At 49.7% G+C, this 16,511-nt stretch overlaps 1 protein-coding gene across 2 annotated transcripts in view; it reads right to left on the bottom strand.

The window, feature by feature from the left end:
• The window catches only part of MGAT5B (alpha-1,6-mannosylglycoprotein 6-beta-N-acetylglucosaminyltransferase B), a 65,070-nt gene that overhangs the window by 13,597 nt on the left and 34,962 nt on the right, over nt 1-16,511 (bottom strand). For both annotated transcript variants that reach the window (XM_066237276.1, XM_066237277.1), the window contains exons 9-11: nt 11,505-11,636; nt 10,158-10,291; nt 6,033-6,163 (exon numbers count right to left, since the gene is read on the bottom strand). In XM_066237276.1, coding sequence (XP_066093373.1) covers nt 6,033-6,163; nt 10,158-10,291; nt 11,505-11,636 — 397 coding nt within the window. The remainder of the gene's footprint in view (nt 1-6,032; nt 6,164-10,157; nt 10,292-11,504; nt 11,637-16,511) is intronic.

Here is a 16,511-nt window from a genome sequence, read left to right as displayed (position 1 = left end):
ACCATCTTACTCCTAGGTATTTCACCAAGAGGAATGAGATCACATCTCCATGCAAAGACTTGTACATGAATGTTTATAGCAGCTTTATTGGCAAGAGCCAAATACAAATATTGATCGACTTATGACCTGTGCAGCTTACGACCATTCGACTTTACGACCACAATTGCTAGCCATGACTGCTCCACGTCTGGCAGCGCAAGTGTTGCCCAGCTGGGCCTACGACAGTGCGGACCAGCTTCCAGCAGCACTACCATCTCCACATGCACCATTTCAACTGTTATCCCAGACTCGGTACAGCAATTTGTGTTTTGTGTCTTGGATATTTTTCATCAAACCCCTCCCAAGATGTCTACCAAGAGGTGCAATTTGTCTTTGCAAATATTAAACCAGTTGTACTGGTAATGCAGTGTTTTACTTAAACCTGATGAATGTAAAAATAAGAAACAAAATGGTGTAGAGATGATACAAATGGCATAAAATGAACAAAGAAAATTATGATATATAGCAATAATGAAAGAAAACTATGACAAAATATGACTTAAAGATTTTTATAACATCATTTCACAGTACTGTACACATAGCCTACTCAACTTATGACCAAATTGTGTTACAACCGGTCTGTCGGAACCAATCGTGGTCGTAAGTCGAGCACTAGCTGTACTGGAAACAACCCAATGTTCATTAAGAGAATGGATAGACAAAGTGTGCTGTATCCATATGATGGAATATTATTCAGCAATGAAAAGGAGTAAACTATTGATACATGCAACATGGATGAATCTCAAAATAATTACCCTCAGTGAGAAAATACACCCCAAAATGAGTATATACTATATGATTTCATCTATATAAAATTATAGAAAATAAAAACTAACCTGCCAGTGACAGAAAGGAAATCACTGGTTGATAGGAGACGAGGAAATGAGGAGAGACAGGAGTGACAAAGGGAAGAAGAGAAACTGGGGCGAAAGTGGATCAAGCACTATCACGATTGTGGTGACGGTTTCACAGGTGTATGTTAAAACATAAAATTACACATTTAAAAAACTGTTTATTTATTGATTTTAATGAAAGAGGAAGAAAGAGACAGGAACATTGATCTCTTCCTGTATATGCCCTGACTGGGGATTGAACCAGCAACCTCTGTGCTTCGGGACAATGCTCTAATCAACTGAGCTATCAGGTCAGAATTAAAATTGCACATTTTAAACATGTTTAGTATACTGCTTATCAATTATACCCCAATAAATCTAAGAAACTAGATCTTTTAATTAAAAAAAATTTAAATACCTTGATTTTAAAAAATCAAGTACCTGAGGAGGCAAGACTGTATGACCAAAAACCAAGTGACGTCAACCTGGGACGCTGAGGTTGCTGGTTCAAAACCCTGCACTTGTCTGGTCAAGGCAAGCTGATGCTTTCTGATCCTCCCCCCTTTCTCTCTCTCCCTCCCTCTCTCTCTCTTTTTCCTCTCTAAAAAAAAACTGAATAAAGAAAATATTAAAAACAAAAACAAAAAACAAGTGAGACAATCAAAACAGATCTGTGGGCAATCTAGAAGCTGGAGTTAGTTACCAGATAAGGACTTGAAGATCAATACACTGAATATAGCCAAGGAAAGAGAGGCTAAGGGCTTGAAACCAAATGGAAATACTGGGAATTAAAACTACAGTGACTAAAATTAAGAACTAAATGGACGGATTTAACAGCAGATTACACACAGCTGACGAACAATTCATTTGGTGGAAGAACAAAAGAATACACCCAGAATAAAGTACAGAGAAATTAGAGGTGGAGATTACAGACAAGACCCTAACTCTAATGGACGTGTGAATGGATTCTAAGAAGCAAAAGAGAGAGACTGGGCCAGGGGCACTATTTAAAGAGAACAGCTTAGAATTTTCTAAAACTAGCCAAAGATCAAACCACAAGCTCAAAAATATCTACACACTCCATGTGGGATACATCAAAAGAAACCCACACTGAGGCATATCACAGTGAAACTGCTGAACACCCAACAAGAAGTCAGAAAAGAGGTAGAGACAAAAGACAAAATTACCTTTAAAGATGCACATTGACTCCCCAACAGAAATGACAGAAGTCAGAATACAACAGAATATTTTAATATGCTGAAAGAAAATAAACTCCAATTCTGTGCACTGCAAACATATCCTTCCCAAATTGAGGTGGAATAAGGACATTTTTAGAAAAGTTTTAGAAAACGAACATACAATAAAGGCATATAAGCTAGAGCAGCTACTGTTAACCTTTCTCATCTCTTGGCACACATAAACTCATTACTAAAATTCTGCAGCACACCAAAAAATATGTTTTGTTGATCTGACAAGAAAAACACAAAAATCAAACAGGTATAATTTTGATTCATTCACACCAGATGGCTATTGCTGAGTTGGCTGTTGTCGTTCTTTAACAATCTAAGGGGAAAGAGGTCAGTGCCCCTGACTAAAGAGCCAGGTATTGCATGTCTTAAAACTTCTTGTGGCATGCCAGTATAAAATCACTGACATAGAGGGAGACAATGAAAGTATTCTAAGGTTCTTTTTGTTGCCTCACAAAAGGTAAAAGTTGATTGATGTTAGATTTTGATAAATCAAGAAAGTATATTATAATCTTTAGGGTAGCCGCTAAGAAAATTTAAGAGTATAATTAGTCAGCTAATGCGAACCGGATTTAGATATATATATTTATATGTCAATGTAAAAGAAGATAAGAAATAAGAGGGAAAAGAACATAGAACAGTCCAAAGAAAAATAAAAAATCAGCCAGGAAGATGATACAGTCAAAGCTAAATTCGTCAGCAATCACACTAAATATAAAAGGACTATTTATTTTAAAACTGAATTACTCTCATAGAAAAAAAAAATCAAATCAACAACAAAGGATGAAGAAAATGTCACGGCATCCTCCTGTTCAACGTTCTAACCTCATTACCAGCGACAGCTGTTATTAGCAGTTTCCGGGCACCTTCCCCAGACCCCTTTATGTATTATCAGTGTATGTACACATCCTTTAGAATGTGCACTCATGCACAAAAGGGCTCATGTTGCACATACTGTTCAGCAACCTTTTCTTACCTAATCTCTCACATACACACACTTGTAAACTTCAAGTTTCACAAAACTGTATTTACTCAATACATTTAAGGTCCTCTAAGATTCTTTAATTCTATGATTTCTTTGTTATTTGATTTCATTTCAAAAGGCTAGTTAAGACTCTCGGAGTTGAGAAAGGGAGGCAAATACTGGATCATCTCGCTTATTCCTGGAATCTAAAAAAGCTGACCTCATAGAAACAGAGTACAATGGTGGTGGCCCAGGGTGGAGAAGATGCAGGGACATTGGTCAACGGGCACAAATTTTCAGCTTCAAGATGATTAAGTCTGGGTGATTTCACTGTAGTGTATACTTGAAATTTGCTAAGAGAGAGACTCTGAAGTGTTCTCACCACACCAAAACGGGGGTTGGGGGGGACCACATGGGGTGATAGGTATGTTGATTAGCTTGATTATGGCCCTCATTTCACAATATATATGTATATCAAGCCATCATGTTGCACACCTTAGGTGTATACTATTTTTTCTTTGTCAATTATATAAATACATCAATAAAGCTGAAGAGCACAAACCCAGAGCTTCAAGTAGATTTCATGACCTATCCATGGGTTGCAGCCTGCAGTGTGAAAACCCTCCTGCTCCAGTGGATGGCTCCCTGAGGTCTTCATGATTCCTCCAGCAGAAAGGGGGGTTTGCCCTGCATAGGACCAGCTGCCTCTCTCCCGTCCCTCACTCCTGCTCCTTGGGACTTTACACTTTAATAACATAGCAGCATCCAAGCCTGAGCCTCAAGCTCTGCTTCCCAGGGACCCAGGATAAGATGATCCTCCTAGCACCACCACCACCACCACCAAAACTCTCGCCCTGATTCTCGCTGCCACTCCCACAGAATGTGATGGCCTGTTGAGATCCTCCACCCTCCCTCCTCCACTCCTCAGCCGCCTAGACCTTGCACTCTGGGCGGCTTTGGCCCCAGGATGCTGCTCTCACTCTTCTCTCATCTAGCCACCTCTGAACTCATTGGGTCATGAAGACCAGGACAAAGCTGTCCTTTTTAGAAGCAGCTGCTTTGAGGTTCTGCTCAACCGTGTTGCTCCCAGTGATCACAGAGGCTCCTTGGCTGGAGATAAAACCTTTCTTTTCCTGGACTTCATAACCTCTCATTCTCTTGGGGAAGTTTCTTAATAGCATTTTCTGGTAAAAGCAGACACAATCTGTGCTCGCTCCTTCCCCAGCAACCTGGGCTTCTGTGGCAGCCAGCTCATCAGCCATCCTAAAGAATGACATCTGATCCCTCTCCCACATCCCACGGGGGGGGGGGGGGGGGGCACTGATGTCCCAGCCCAGGTCTGGGACCATTTGTCTCCTTTCCAGGGCTTCATACCTGGGGAGGTGACGTAGAGTCAGAGTTAAGTGTTCTGGCTCTGGAATTAGAAGTGGGTTCAAATCCCAGCTCCAGCTGTGAGTAGCTTGTCACTCTAACTTCCTATGCTGATTCCCTCATTTGCAAATGGTCACAATAGTGTGTGTGGCAGGTAAGTGAGCACCTAATGAGCTCCGGGGTGAACAAAACTTACTACCACTATTAGCTAGCAGGGATTCCGGTGGCACAGACCATGAGGTGTGCCCGTAATCTCCCTTCCTCCTTCCTCAGTCACAGAACATCAGAACTGAGCTGGGCACGTGGCAACCTGGGCAGAGCCACCTCCGGCGTCCCCTGAAACCAGGTAGGACCATGGGGCTAGGATCCAGTCGGGGGCAGCAAGGGGACAAGAGACATGTAACATCTGGGAGACATCCCTAAATGTAGCCTTTCTTGTCCCCTTCCTCCTCCTCACTAGCTGGCGTGCACATGAAATGGCTTCAATGTCCGTGGGCATCTTGAACCACAAGGCAAGACTGGCAGGTCAACAAGGCGAGAGGACCCAAGGAGGTCCACACCAGCCTTGGTCTGACACCTGGTCAACAAGGCGAGAGGACCCAAGGAGGTCCACACCAGCCTTGGCCTGACACCTGGTCAACAAGGCGAGAGGACCCAAGGAGGTCCACACCAGCCTTGGCCTGACACCTCTAGAACGTGTGAGTAGGGAGGAATACAGACGTCCATCTTGTCTCAGTCCCTGTTCACTGAACCTCATCCCAACCAACACAGTGTGAAAACCATTCAATAAGATGACCACGTGACAAACAGCATGACACAGGGCACAGGTGCTGTTCAATCTGTTTCCCATAGTCGGCATCTTCCTTTTGTACTAACCTTCACTTCACGCTCCTGCCTTAGGTCAGTAACCTGTCGTAGGAGCTGCCCCACACCACACAATCCAGACCCTATCACCCTCCTCCCCACCTTGGTCCATCCACAGGAGCCTTGAACCCTAGCAAGCCCCCTCAGAAGCACCTCTGGGGAGACCATATGAGTGGGGGGGCAGGAGGAGGAGAGAGCAGGCGAAAAGCAATCACCATACCTGCAGCTGCCTCGTGGCCAGGGGGGCAGAGAAAAGAGGAGAAAGAACAGGTCAGTGACTGGGTGAGCTGGCAACCTCCCTTCCCCACTTCCCCAGGACCCCATCCTGAAAATGGGATCCCAATCCCTGGCCCTCTCCTGCCTTCTCCAGGGCCTCTCATCCCACAGAGTCCCCAAGTCCAGCCTAAACCCCCATTGCCAGGCTTACAGTGTTTGCTGACCCACTCTAGGGAGGGTGGAAATAAGTCACAATCCCTTGTAAAGGACATCTGAGTTTCTGGCAGAGTGGAGGCAGGAAGAAGGACAAGTGATCAGCCCCTAAGGCCGGTATCTCCTGTGGCAGCTGGGGACCTCTTTTCTGACCCATTAGTGGGGGATGTTCCCACCATACAGTACTGGGGTGGGAGATGAGGGCCGAATCTCCTGGAGGTGGCAGTTTCTGGGGCCGGCGGGGCCGGCTGGGGCTTGGGGCCCGCGTGCACAGCACCTGCTCACCTTCCATATACTCGCCTCCTTGCCATACACCACGGCCACGTTGCTGGCCTTGCCACCTCTGACGAGCTGCTTCTCCGTTTCGTTGAGCTCCTCGGACACGAAGCCCATGAAGGAGTTGTCCGGGGTGTGAGCTGCAGCCAGACCACAGGTCAGGGGGGAGGCCCCAGATGGCCGAGGACACACCTGGGTCTCCGGGAACTGGCCCCATGGGAGGGGCCCCCAGTTGGCAGGGGTGGGGCAGGGTATAGATTATCCATCTGCGCCTTGGCGTCTCCCTCTCCCAGAGATGGTCACAAAGCCTTGGGGCAGAAGGAAACCTGAGGGTTGCCTAGTTCCCCTAGCTTGTTTTCAGATGAGGAAACTGAGGCACAGGGCAGGCACAGCCAAGGGCCCACATGACCCAGCTAGGACCCTGCTCTCATCCCAGTCTGCCTTCCCCAGTTTGCTCAGGCCTGAAGCTTAGGCTCCACCCTTTCCTCTCACTCAGAGCCCAGTACCCAAGGTGGGGTTCCTCCCCTCTCCTTCATCACTGCCCCCTGGCCAGGACCACTGGGGCCGTGCCACTGCCCCCACTCTGTGGTTCTCTTGGCATTGCCTTTTCTTCTGAGCGAACCTTTCAAATTTAGATGTGATCTGGTCCCTCCTCTGCACAAAAGCCCACAGTGTCCCATAAGCTGAAGTCCCACGCCATCTACAGGATCTGCCCCCAGCCCCTTCGACAGCAGCTCATACCCCTTCACCCAGACTCTACCATGTTCTCCCTCTCACATGGCCCTGCTGAGGGGCCTTGACTGGCCCGGTTACTCTGTGCCCTTACCCTGTTTTGCGTCATGGTGCTCGCTGACCAGACATTGTATTATATGTTGATGTGTTCATGCATTATTGTCAGAATATAAGCCCCATGAGGAAGGGAGCTCTGTTTTGTTCACATCTGTGTTCCGGGCATCTGGGAAGACCAAGCCCCCGGGTCACCAACGTGATGCATCTTCCCTTTCATACTGGCCATCACCCCACCTCCAGAACCCAGCGCACCAGGGGTGGGAGACATGTTTCAGCTTGTGTTCCAACCGCTCCGCCACGCTGGAGTGCCATCCACGACTACTGTCTGCAGTGGCGGCGCTGCCACGGAGGCACAAGCGCCATCGTTTGCAAAACACAAGTCCCTCCCTCACACGTAGAAGACCTTGAATAGAATATTTATTGGAGCCCATTAAATCTGTTCTACCTTCTGGGTGGGAGAGGTTGTGGTGAAGTGGTTGGTAGCAACCTCCTTACCTTCCCAGACAGCCCTGATCCCAAACGCCCAATTTCTTCATGTCAGATGCACGGTTTCCACATTTGGGTCTTTCTGAAACTGGGTTGTAGACTCTAATCAAACATGTCAATTGAATGTAGTATTTCTGATCCCACTCCCGACACCCACAAAAGTTGTAATCAATGTTTGTTGATGGTTTTCTGTCAAACTGCCCAGAAAGCCCACAGATTCTTGGGACAGAAAATCTGACCACTGCATGGTGGGGCGTTTGCTGGTGACAGGACAAGAGCTCCTTTTCTAGACTTTCAGAGGCATGAGGAGGGGCTCCTGAGGCCTGGAGTTATTTCTGTGATGGTCAGGGCACTGGCAGCTCCTTTGTTCCAGGAGACTGTGCCTAGGCCAGGAGAGGCCCCGGGAGGGTGGGCCAGCCCCTCCCTGACTCCATTTGCCTGCCCAGCCCACATCCACCCCCGCCCCCTGCTGCCCTCCAGCTGGGGCTGTCACCCAGTCCTCTCAGTGATTGCCACTTCCTCCCTATTCTCAGAGCTGAAGAATCCCTCATGCCACCAACTGCATCAGAAGGGACAGGTTTAGGACACAACTAGCTAAGCTAGTGAACGTGGAACAGGAAGTTCTGCAACCAATTAAAATCACAGGGACCATTAAGCACAGTTTCTGGGGCCAGGGCTAGGGTAAAGCCGGGAGAGGCAGCCAGACCCCCATTTAGCTCATCGGGGAAATTGATGGGCTAGACAGGGAGAGGTCTGCTTGTGAATTCTTGCCTGCACTCGGTATATCATTAAAACCGGCAAGCCTCTCTTTTTTTTTTTCTTTCTTTAATTTATTCAACCAATTAGCATTTTCTGAGAACTTTGCCGGACTCTAGGGAAATAAAAGATAAATCAGTCCCTGGTTCCTTTTTGAGTGATTCATAATCTATCAGTGGAAATAAATGTATTAGCAAATAACTCATATAATTTAATATATGCTTTAAGAGAATTAGGTATATTTAAGAGTTATAAAAAGACATTCTGCCTGGAATAGGAGATGAGGGGATCAGTGAATATAATGGTAAAGAGGAAATATTTGAGTTGGGATTTTGTAGAATGAGCAGGAGTTTGCCAGGTTTGGCCCTCCACATCCAGAGGGCTCCACCCCAGGACAGGTCCTATTTTCTCAGTGTGGATTATCACAGAAGCCTCTTAATGTCTCTTCTGGTTTTGCCTCCTCTACCAATGCCCCTTGGTCATTGGAAGTTGATCAGAATAATGTGCCTCAAAAAACCTTTTCTCCATGGCATTTTCTAGCTCAAGAACGTACAGTGATCCTTGAATTACAGTATCCAGTGTGCACTCAGACCCTGCCCCTCTGTTCCCGGGGTCTTCGTGTCCTTTCTGACCAGCTTTGTAGCTCACTGCTTCCCTTCGGAGTGAGGTGATGACTACCCAAAGCTCTCAACTCCGTAGCTGTTCCTACAGCTGGAGCATCACCGCCACCACCTCCTCCCTCCTTTTTCCCTCCAGCAATCTGCTCCTTGGGACCCACCTGACTCCAGTCACTCTCCCAGGGGCACACTACCAGACGACCTGTTGGGACAGCCACTCTTCTTTTAGAGAAGCCTCCTACAACCTCGCAGTGGTCCCTGGGGAAGAAGTCTGACCCCAACGGAGCCGTGTGAACTCAGGACACTCTGCCTCTCTGGGCCTCAGTTTCCTCATCTCGGTTCCAAGTTACATGCCTGCCTTCCCAGCCACTACTTATGTTCCCAGAAACCGTATCTGCCTCTAAGCCCAGCCTAAACATATAGAGTAAGTAAAAAAAAAAAAAAGACCCTGAGAACCCAAAAGAGATGCATTCACTTGACAGGCTAAATAAAGATCACCTGCTTTGAGTGCAGCAGGTTCCTCGGTACCCTGCTCAGAACCTAGTTTGCTCTTAATTTAGACATAGTGCTGGTGAGGGTGCTTAGCTGGCTTTCTGACCCAGAGCCTTCAAAGAGCTGCAGATTAGACATGCAAAGTGCTGCTGGAGACTGATACACTGACAATTAAAAGTGACAGCCGACAGCCTCCCAACAGGGAGAAAAAGCGCCACTTCAAACAATGACAGGAGTAGGGAACACAGCTCTGCACACCTCTGCTATTCCCCAGAGGGCAGGCCTCTGTGCCAGGGAGATATAGAATTGACCCTGAGTTGTCAAGAAAAGGTTAAATTATTTCCAGCATGCTGCATTTAAGAGGACAAGTCAGCATGTATATGTATTTAGAGCCTCATTAAAAATGGCTAAACTCAGCTCTGATGACATTGGTGGCCTGAAGTCTAGCGTCCGAGGGTTCCACACACAGAGGCCCTAGCCTCCACCCACAGCCTCACTGCCCATCATCCCCAATGTTGGAGCACTTGCATTTCTAGAACCTTCCAGTTCTGCCCACATCCACTTCACTACATCTGTTCCCTCTGCTTAGGAAAGCATGCCTGCCCTGCCTCTTCCCAACCCAGGCCATTATGGGCCTCTCTTTCTAGAAGGCCACAGAAGCCTCTTGGTCATAGAGAGCAAAGGCCAGCTCCTGCTGGCATTGGAAGGTAACCAGGCTTCTCCAAAGCCAGGCTTGGAGCCCCACTAGGCTGCTCCCTCCATGCTCCCTGCTCCCTGCTGCCCAAACAGCAGCAGGCTAGTCCTTTTGAGCTCACATTTGCTAGGAGGGGAGCAAAGCTCTCCTGGAGGCGGCCTGTGCCTGGCATATCCCACCTCCCACAGCGGGAGGGAGAGAAGGAGGAATGAGAGCCAGCCTCCTCCAAAGCCACCTCTGGGAACCACGAGAGGCCCACTTGCCCCACTCCCGCCCGCACCCTGAGGCTAGGACACTCACGGAACATGGTCATGAACTGCTTGGGGTTGAGGTTCCAGTAGCCCCAGTTGGTCCGGTAGCCATGCAGTGTGGCGTACTCCTCGTGGTTGTACGCTGGTTCTGTCCCAAAGGTGTCGATGACCCTGATTCGGCACCTGCCCCAAGGGACCAGGAACCAGAGTCAGAAACCCCCAGTACCTCCCTGGGCTGGGGCTGCTCCAGGCTGTGGGCGCTGTACCTGGCCAGTGGCTAGTCAGGGTAGTACAATGTGTGGTCAGAGCTTAGGCTCAGACACTACCTAGCTGTGTGACCACAGGCAGGCACGGTAACCTCTCTGGGTCAGCTTTCCCATCTGTCAGGCGGGGATAACAACAGCCCAACTGTCTCAGGGCCTGAGATACACCTGAACCATGGACCATTAACTGAGGAATGGTTGATTATTATGGCTGCCCAATGGAGCCTAGGAGAGGCATTGCCGTGGGTGGGGTCCCTCCACACGGCCCCAGGGATCACCTGTATCATTTACATTTCCCAAGGAGCAGCAGTCACTCATGTCCACAGCCCCTCTGCCCAGGAGCCTGCTACCCCCATGATGTGCCTGGTCTATCCCAGCTGAAAGGCAATAGGGCAGGACCCTGGGGGGACCAGCCACTGCACGGGTATGTATTTTGGCAGGCAGTGCCACAAGTCCCCTCTGTGGGTCTGGTCACTTCAAGGGGACCTCCAGATAAGCACAGGCTCTGTCCCAGCCTGAGGCTGTTCTCAATGGCCACAGCCCCTCCATCCATCCATCCCACCTCCTGGAGTGAGCAGTGGAGACTCAGGCACTCCCACAAGGAGCTCCTCTCGCTGTCTCCTTCCTGGGGACCCAGACTCATCCACAGACTGCTGAGGTCAGCACTGTTCCCCCAGAGAAGGTGTTGGGGGGATGGGGGAGGAGAAGGCACCGAGAGCACGGAGAAGAGCATTAATAATAAAAGCAATAATGTTGCCTGTCACTTTTTTTCCTAATAAAATCATGTGCGATCATCAATGGCTGGAGCAAATGTAATAAATAGCAGGGCTCTGTGCTAAATTAATCCATGTCCCCCGGCTGCAGAGACCAGAGCAGTGGCTCAGCCTGCCACGCGGTGGAGGGGCACTGGGACCACTCACCACGGTTCACTGTCACATGAGTTAGCCCAGAGACAGAGCTCCTTGGAAAAGGAATGTAGGGGTGGGGGACAGAAGACAGGGAGACCTTTCCTTCACGCTGAACCTGGGTCCAGGCAATTCTCCCAGGCTGGGAACCAGCTGGCAGCTAGACGAGGGGGCAGGGCGTGTGGGGGCGCTGCTGTGGGTGTCACTACCCTCCGGCAGCCCTCTCACCGGTACTTCTTGAAGGACAGTCCCATGTGCTGCTTCATCTGCTGCAGGCCATGGTAGTCAGTGTAGATGAGGTCGAAGGGTAGGGGCTCAGTAAGTGGGCAGTTGCCTCGGCCTGGCGGCACCCCTAAGTTACTGAGAGAAAAGCCTGTCAGAGTCTGAACCCCCAAAGACCCACATGTGCAGAACCTACTTTCCCAACTGGCCCCCTGTCTGGAGGCCCTGGGACCTACCCCAGTTCCTACAGCCCAGGATAAACATGGGGGCACTGTAGGACGTGAGGGTGGCACATGGGTACTGGCCGACTCGTGGGAAGGAAGTGAGCAGGGTGGCTGTGTATACCATGTACAGTACAGTGGTAGAAGTTCTTCACCACACAACAGACCCCAACGAGGGGCCGGTAAGACTGAGATCCAGCCCAGCTCACCTTCCACACCAGGCACCTAGCCCGGGCCACCTACCAGGAGGAAGAAGCCCCTTTCGCAAATTCCCACAAACATTTCCCCTGCAGGATGGTGTCAGCCTAGAGGGGGCATCTTCAACGTTCCCAAGGAGCCATAAATACCCACTATGGTCTTCTCCACAATTGCAATGTCTGGAGCTGAAGCATCCACACCCCATCTGCCTTAGAAATATAATCTGCTCTGCTGACAGGGACCTGGCCCACGGAGATGTCTGGCCCTGCCCCCATAGGGCACCCTGGCTGCCAGATCATCACATGAACATTTTCATTTGGGCCAGAGCTGCCTCTGGCGCCAGAGCCTTTGGGTCATCTCACTGGAGCTTGAAGGACATGGCCTGTGAAACTCCTTTGACTAGGACCCCCACCCCTGCTCACCATGCAGGAGCTTCTGCTCAGCCTGCCAACACCCCCACCCCCTGCAGGGAATGATCAGGCTTTTAGATCAGGACTAGTCCATGGATCAGTACACCAGAAATTTCATGCCGGTCCACAGAAGAGTTAACCTGTCTGATGTTGTTTTAATATTATAGACCCAATGATCTTAGTCGAATTTGCCTACTCTGAGGGTGATTTCTGCCTTAGTGGTCCCTAAGATAACTCTCTGATTTTCATGGTCTCCAAGTGTAAAAAGGTTGAAAACCACTGTTTTAGATCATTCATTCATATACTGAGCCCCCAAGCCTGATGGGGGACTTTGTGTGTGGCAGAGCGTGGGATGAGGGCTCTGGACATTCCGCACCTCAGGATTCACCCCATTGCACCTTGGGGTCTCTGGTGACCCAGGGTACAAGGGCCCCAGGCCCTCCTTCTTCTGGGGGTACCACAGCAGTTGCCCACCTACCTCCCCTCATTCCCACCTCCCCTGTTTTCATGGTCCAGATGCCTTGCTGGAAGGTGCTGAAGAGAGCCCCACCCAGGGATCCATGCTGGGAGCAAACTCAGGCAGGGTGTGAGTTCTGGCATGATAACAAGCCTTTCCAGGCATGAGCTCGAGTCCGAACTTGCTGGTAGTCTTGCAGAGACATAGAATCATCCTGGTGTCCGCCTCCACTCCTACATGTGACACGCGGGCAGATTTCCATGGTCCTTTCTAGGCTAAACATCCTTTGGTTTTATTTTTCCTTGTGCTTTTGGTCTGTGGTGGGAAATAACCTTCCAGGTAGTGCTCAAATTCTGGAACAAACGATTCTCTCCCTCTCTTTCTCTTCTGTGTGGGAAGGACCTAATTAAAAAGTATTCTTGCAAAATGCTCAAAGATGCCTCTCATTACAGTGGCACGCAGCTGCCCTCCAACCCTCACAGCTCCCCGAGCACAGCAGCAGCCCAGCCTCTCTCCCACGGCCCATTATGAGAGCGGGCCACTGCCTGTCCCCAACAGCATGAGGGCACATAAAGAAGGCAGCCAGGGAGTTAACTGGGCATCTAATGAGCTGCTTTAGAAGGGGAGGCAGGCTCACTAACGAGGCCTTGAAATGTGGCAGTTCTTTAGAATTTGTTCTTAGACCATTTTCCCTGTCCCTTGGCAATTTTCACTGACACGTGAGTTCAGTTACCGGCAACTGCCTAGGTGCTGTTTCCATTCTGAGCCCTCTAATTCAAGGTTGTCTAAGTCCAAATTCAAGGCCTTCCTGGAACCCCCCCAAACCCAACGCTTTTCTCTCCTTCCGCCTCAGAGAATGGCCGCACCATCACGCAGCTGGTGACTGCTTTGAGCTTGCTAGTTCAGCCTGGTGCGGGCCTGCTGGAGCCCATCGCAGCCAGACCTGCACGGGTTCCAGGCCTGAGGGCTGCCTTGATGGGCTGGAGACAGCTTGGTCCCTGCCTCTGTCATTCTCTGGAGACCCCCACCAGTATTTCCCTTGAACAAAAACAGAATGAATACAAAGGCCAGGACACCGATTGCCCTGGAGCCGCGTGCTGACAGCCAGGCGCTTCACTCCTCACCCCTTACTTGCTCGTTATCTCCTCCAGCTTTCATCATTTGCCAGTTAAGCCAACTAATGTTCCACTAAACCCAATTTCACTCATGGATGGAGGAAGAGCTCAGTAATTTTTCCTCATGCCATGTACTATTAATGATGCTTGAAATTATGCAAATAAAATTGATGAGCACAGCCATCAATTCACAAGGATGACTCGAGGTACGGCTGATAGGGGTCCAGGCTTCGCCTCTCCTTCCCACCATGTGCAGATGGATGGCTCACGGGCAGGAGGCTGTCTGACATTACCTGCAGTCTAATCACCTCTCTCACCCTGGAAACCTCGTGCAGCAGCAAAGCCAGATGTGGGTTCTGGGCATTGTCCCCATCACCACGCCAGTGAGCCAGTTAATTAAAACACTGAAATGCGAGGAACAGAGACAAGCGGCTCATCCGTCCAGCCCTGCGGCTCCATCAGTGGTCAGGACATCTGCCGCGAACATCTGTGAATAAACTGCAACAAATGTACAAGCAGCATCTTCAACCCACAGCCTTCACCGCACAGGTCATTTCACTGCCCCCGGGGGACGTTTCTGTCGCAGGAGCCAGGCTGCAACTCTCAGACTTCAGATTACTTTCACATCCTGTTGACCTATTTTCAAATTAACCTGATGCAGCTTGTATGGAATGGCTCCCTGAGGCTGGGAGGTGACGCTGCCTCCTCCTGCAGAACCCATGGCAATGCCATGTGTGTATTCCGTGGTATCTCTACCCACATCCCCCTTCTGGCTCAGTCACCATCTTGCTGTGGGTTGCACTATGCCCTCCCCCAAACTCATATGTTGGAGTCCTAACCCTCAGTCCTCCAGAATGTGATCTTATTTGGAGTTTACCTTTACAGAGGTAACCAAGTTGACATGAGGCTATATGGTGGGCCCTAATCCAACATGATGGGTGTCCTTATAAGAAGAGGAAATCTGGATACAGACACACATGCCAGGAGGACACCATGTGAAGATGAAGGCAGAGATCTGGGTGATGCTCCTACCAGCCAGTGAACACCAAAGACCATTGCCAAAGACCACATGCCAAAGACCACGGCCAGAAGCTGGGTGAGAGGCCTGAGACAGATGCATCCTCAGCCTCAGAAGAAACCAGCCCTGCTGACACCTTGATCTTGGACGTCACCTCCAGAACTGAGAGATGATAAATATCCATTTATCATACCGGCCTGTGGTCCTCTGTTATGGCAACTCTAGCAAACTGGTAACATCTGTACTGGAATCTCCACTGGAAGGAAAGGCTGAATCCGTGCATTGTGAGGGCACAGAGTGAGCTGGAGGAGCTCACTGCCCTGGTCCACGCCCGTCAGAGGAAAAAAGTACACCCAAGAAAGGGTGTGGTACGAAGTACGTGCCACGTTGGCAGGTTCCCACCCAATGCCCTGAGAGAAGCTTGAGGGTCCCCTCCTGGCCAGCCCCCTCTGCCTGGCCCCACCCCTGCAACCAAGAACGTCATGACTGTTTTGAGGGTATGCAGATGTGGGCTTGGGAGGAAAATGCACACTCTTGTTACAAACCTTCCAGGGCCCTGAACCCCCACTCCAGGCCTTCCTCCTGTCCTTCAGGATCAGCACTGGGGACCCAGAGGACAGCTCTTTAGAATAAGCCATGCAGGCTCATTCACACATTCCACAGTGTCCCGGCCCCACAGTTGCCCCCACCAGGCGAGGTGTGGGGGGGGAGGGGTGCTTAGAGAAGCCAGAGCCTTTTTTTCCACATTTCAACCCTCACTGCTCATTAGACCACCTAGGGAGCTTTGAAAACTTGACCCTTGGGTCCCACCCCAGACCCATTAAATCAGAGACACCCAGAGTGAGACCCAAATGCTGGTGTTTTTCTAAGGTGGTATACTCTAACCACAGGTGATGCTATTGATTTTTTAGACAAAACTGTACAGTGTCCTCTATGTAAGGTGGTTTTCCTTTCTTTATTTTTATGATTTTAATTGTTTTAAAAGTACATCTGATAACAAATTTTGAAAGTGCCTTCCTGAAACTGCTCCCTGAGGGTACACAACTCTGTCCTGGCTGATCCCACAGATGACCTTAGGCAGAGCCGTCTGGGCACGGTCCTGGGCCTGCCCACTCAACAAACTGCAGACTGAAGATTGGGTGGAGATGAGGTGACCTCTCCCTGGAGCCCCTGATTCAAGGACTTTCCAATCCACACAAACCTGGCAGGAAGTGATGCGTTGGTGGGAAGACATGATTCTCTGTGGGGAGTGCATGTGTGTTTGCATGTGTGTGGAGGTGTATACAAGTGTGTAGGAATGTGTTTGTGTGTACATACATGCATGGTGCATGCACAGAGTGTACAGTCACACGCATGTGTGAACACATACATGGGTGGGCATCTGTGGTTCAGCACAGTGGTATGCATGCAGGTACACATGTGCATACATGTGGGTGCACATGTGTCGCAGGAGAAACAAGGCAAGGGAGTAGTTCAGATCTTGGTACTTTATACCGGAGCCTCGATTTCAGGGGCTCCCAAGTACAGTGATCTCCCCCTCACTGTCTGGCCCTGTGATGGTCAATGCCAGTCTCGCTGACCACAGCTTGGCACC

The sequence above is a fragment of the Saccopteryx bilineata genome, chromosome 6 (assembly GCF_036850765.1).
Source record: "Saccopteryx bilineata isolate mSacBil1 chromosome 6, mSacBil1_pri_phased_curated, whole genome shotgun sequence".
NCBI classification, from domain to species: Eukaryota; Metazoa; Chordata; class Mammalia; order Chiroptera; family Emballonuridae; genus Saccopteryx; species Saccopteryx bilineata.
The sequence above is the reverse complement of the archived record's forward strand: the minus strand, read 5'-3'. Positions and strand labels throughout refer to the sequence as shown.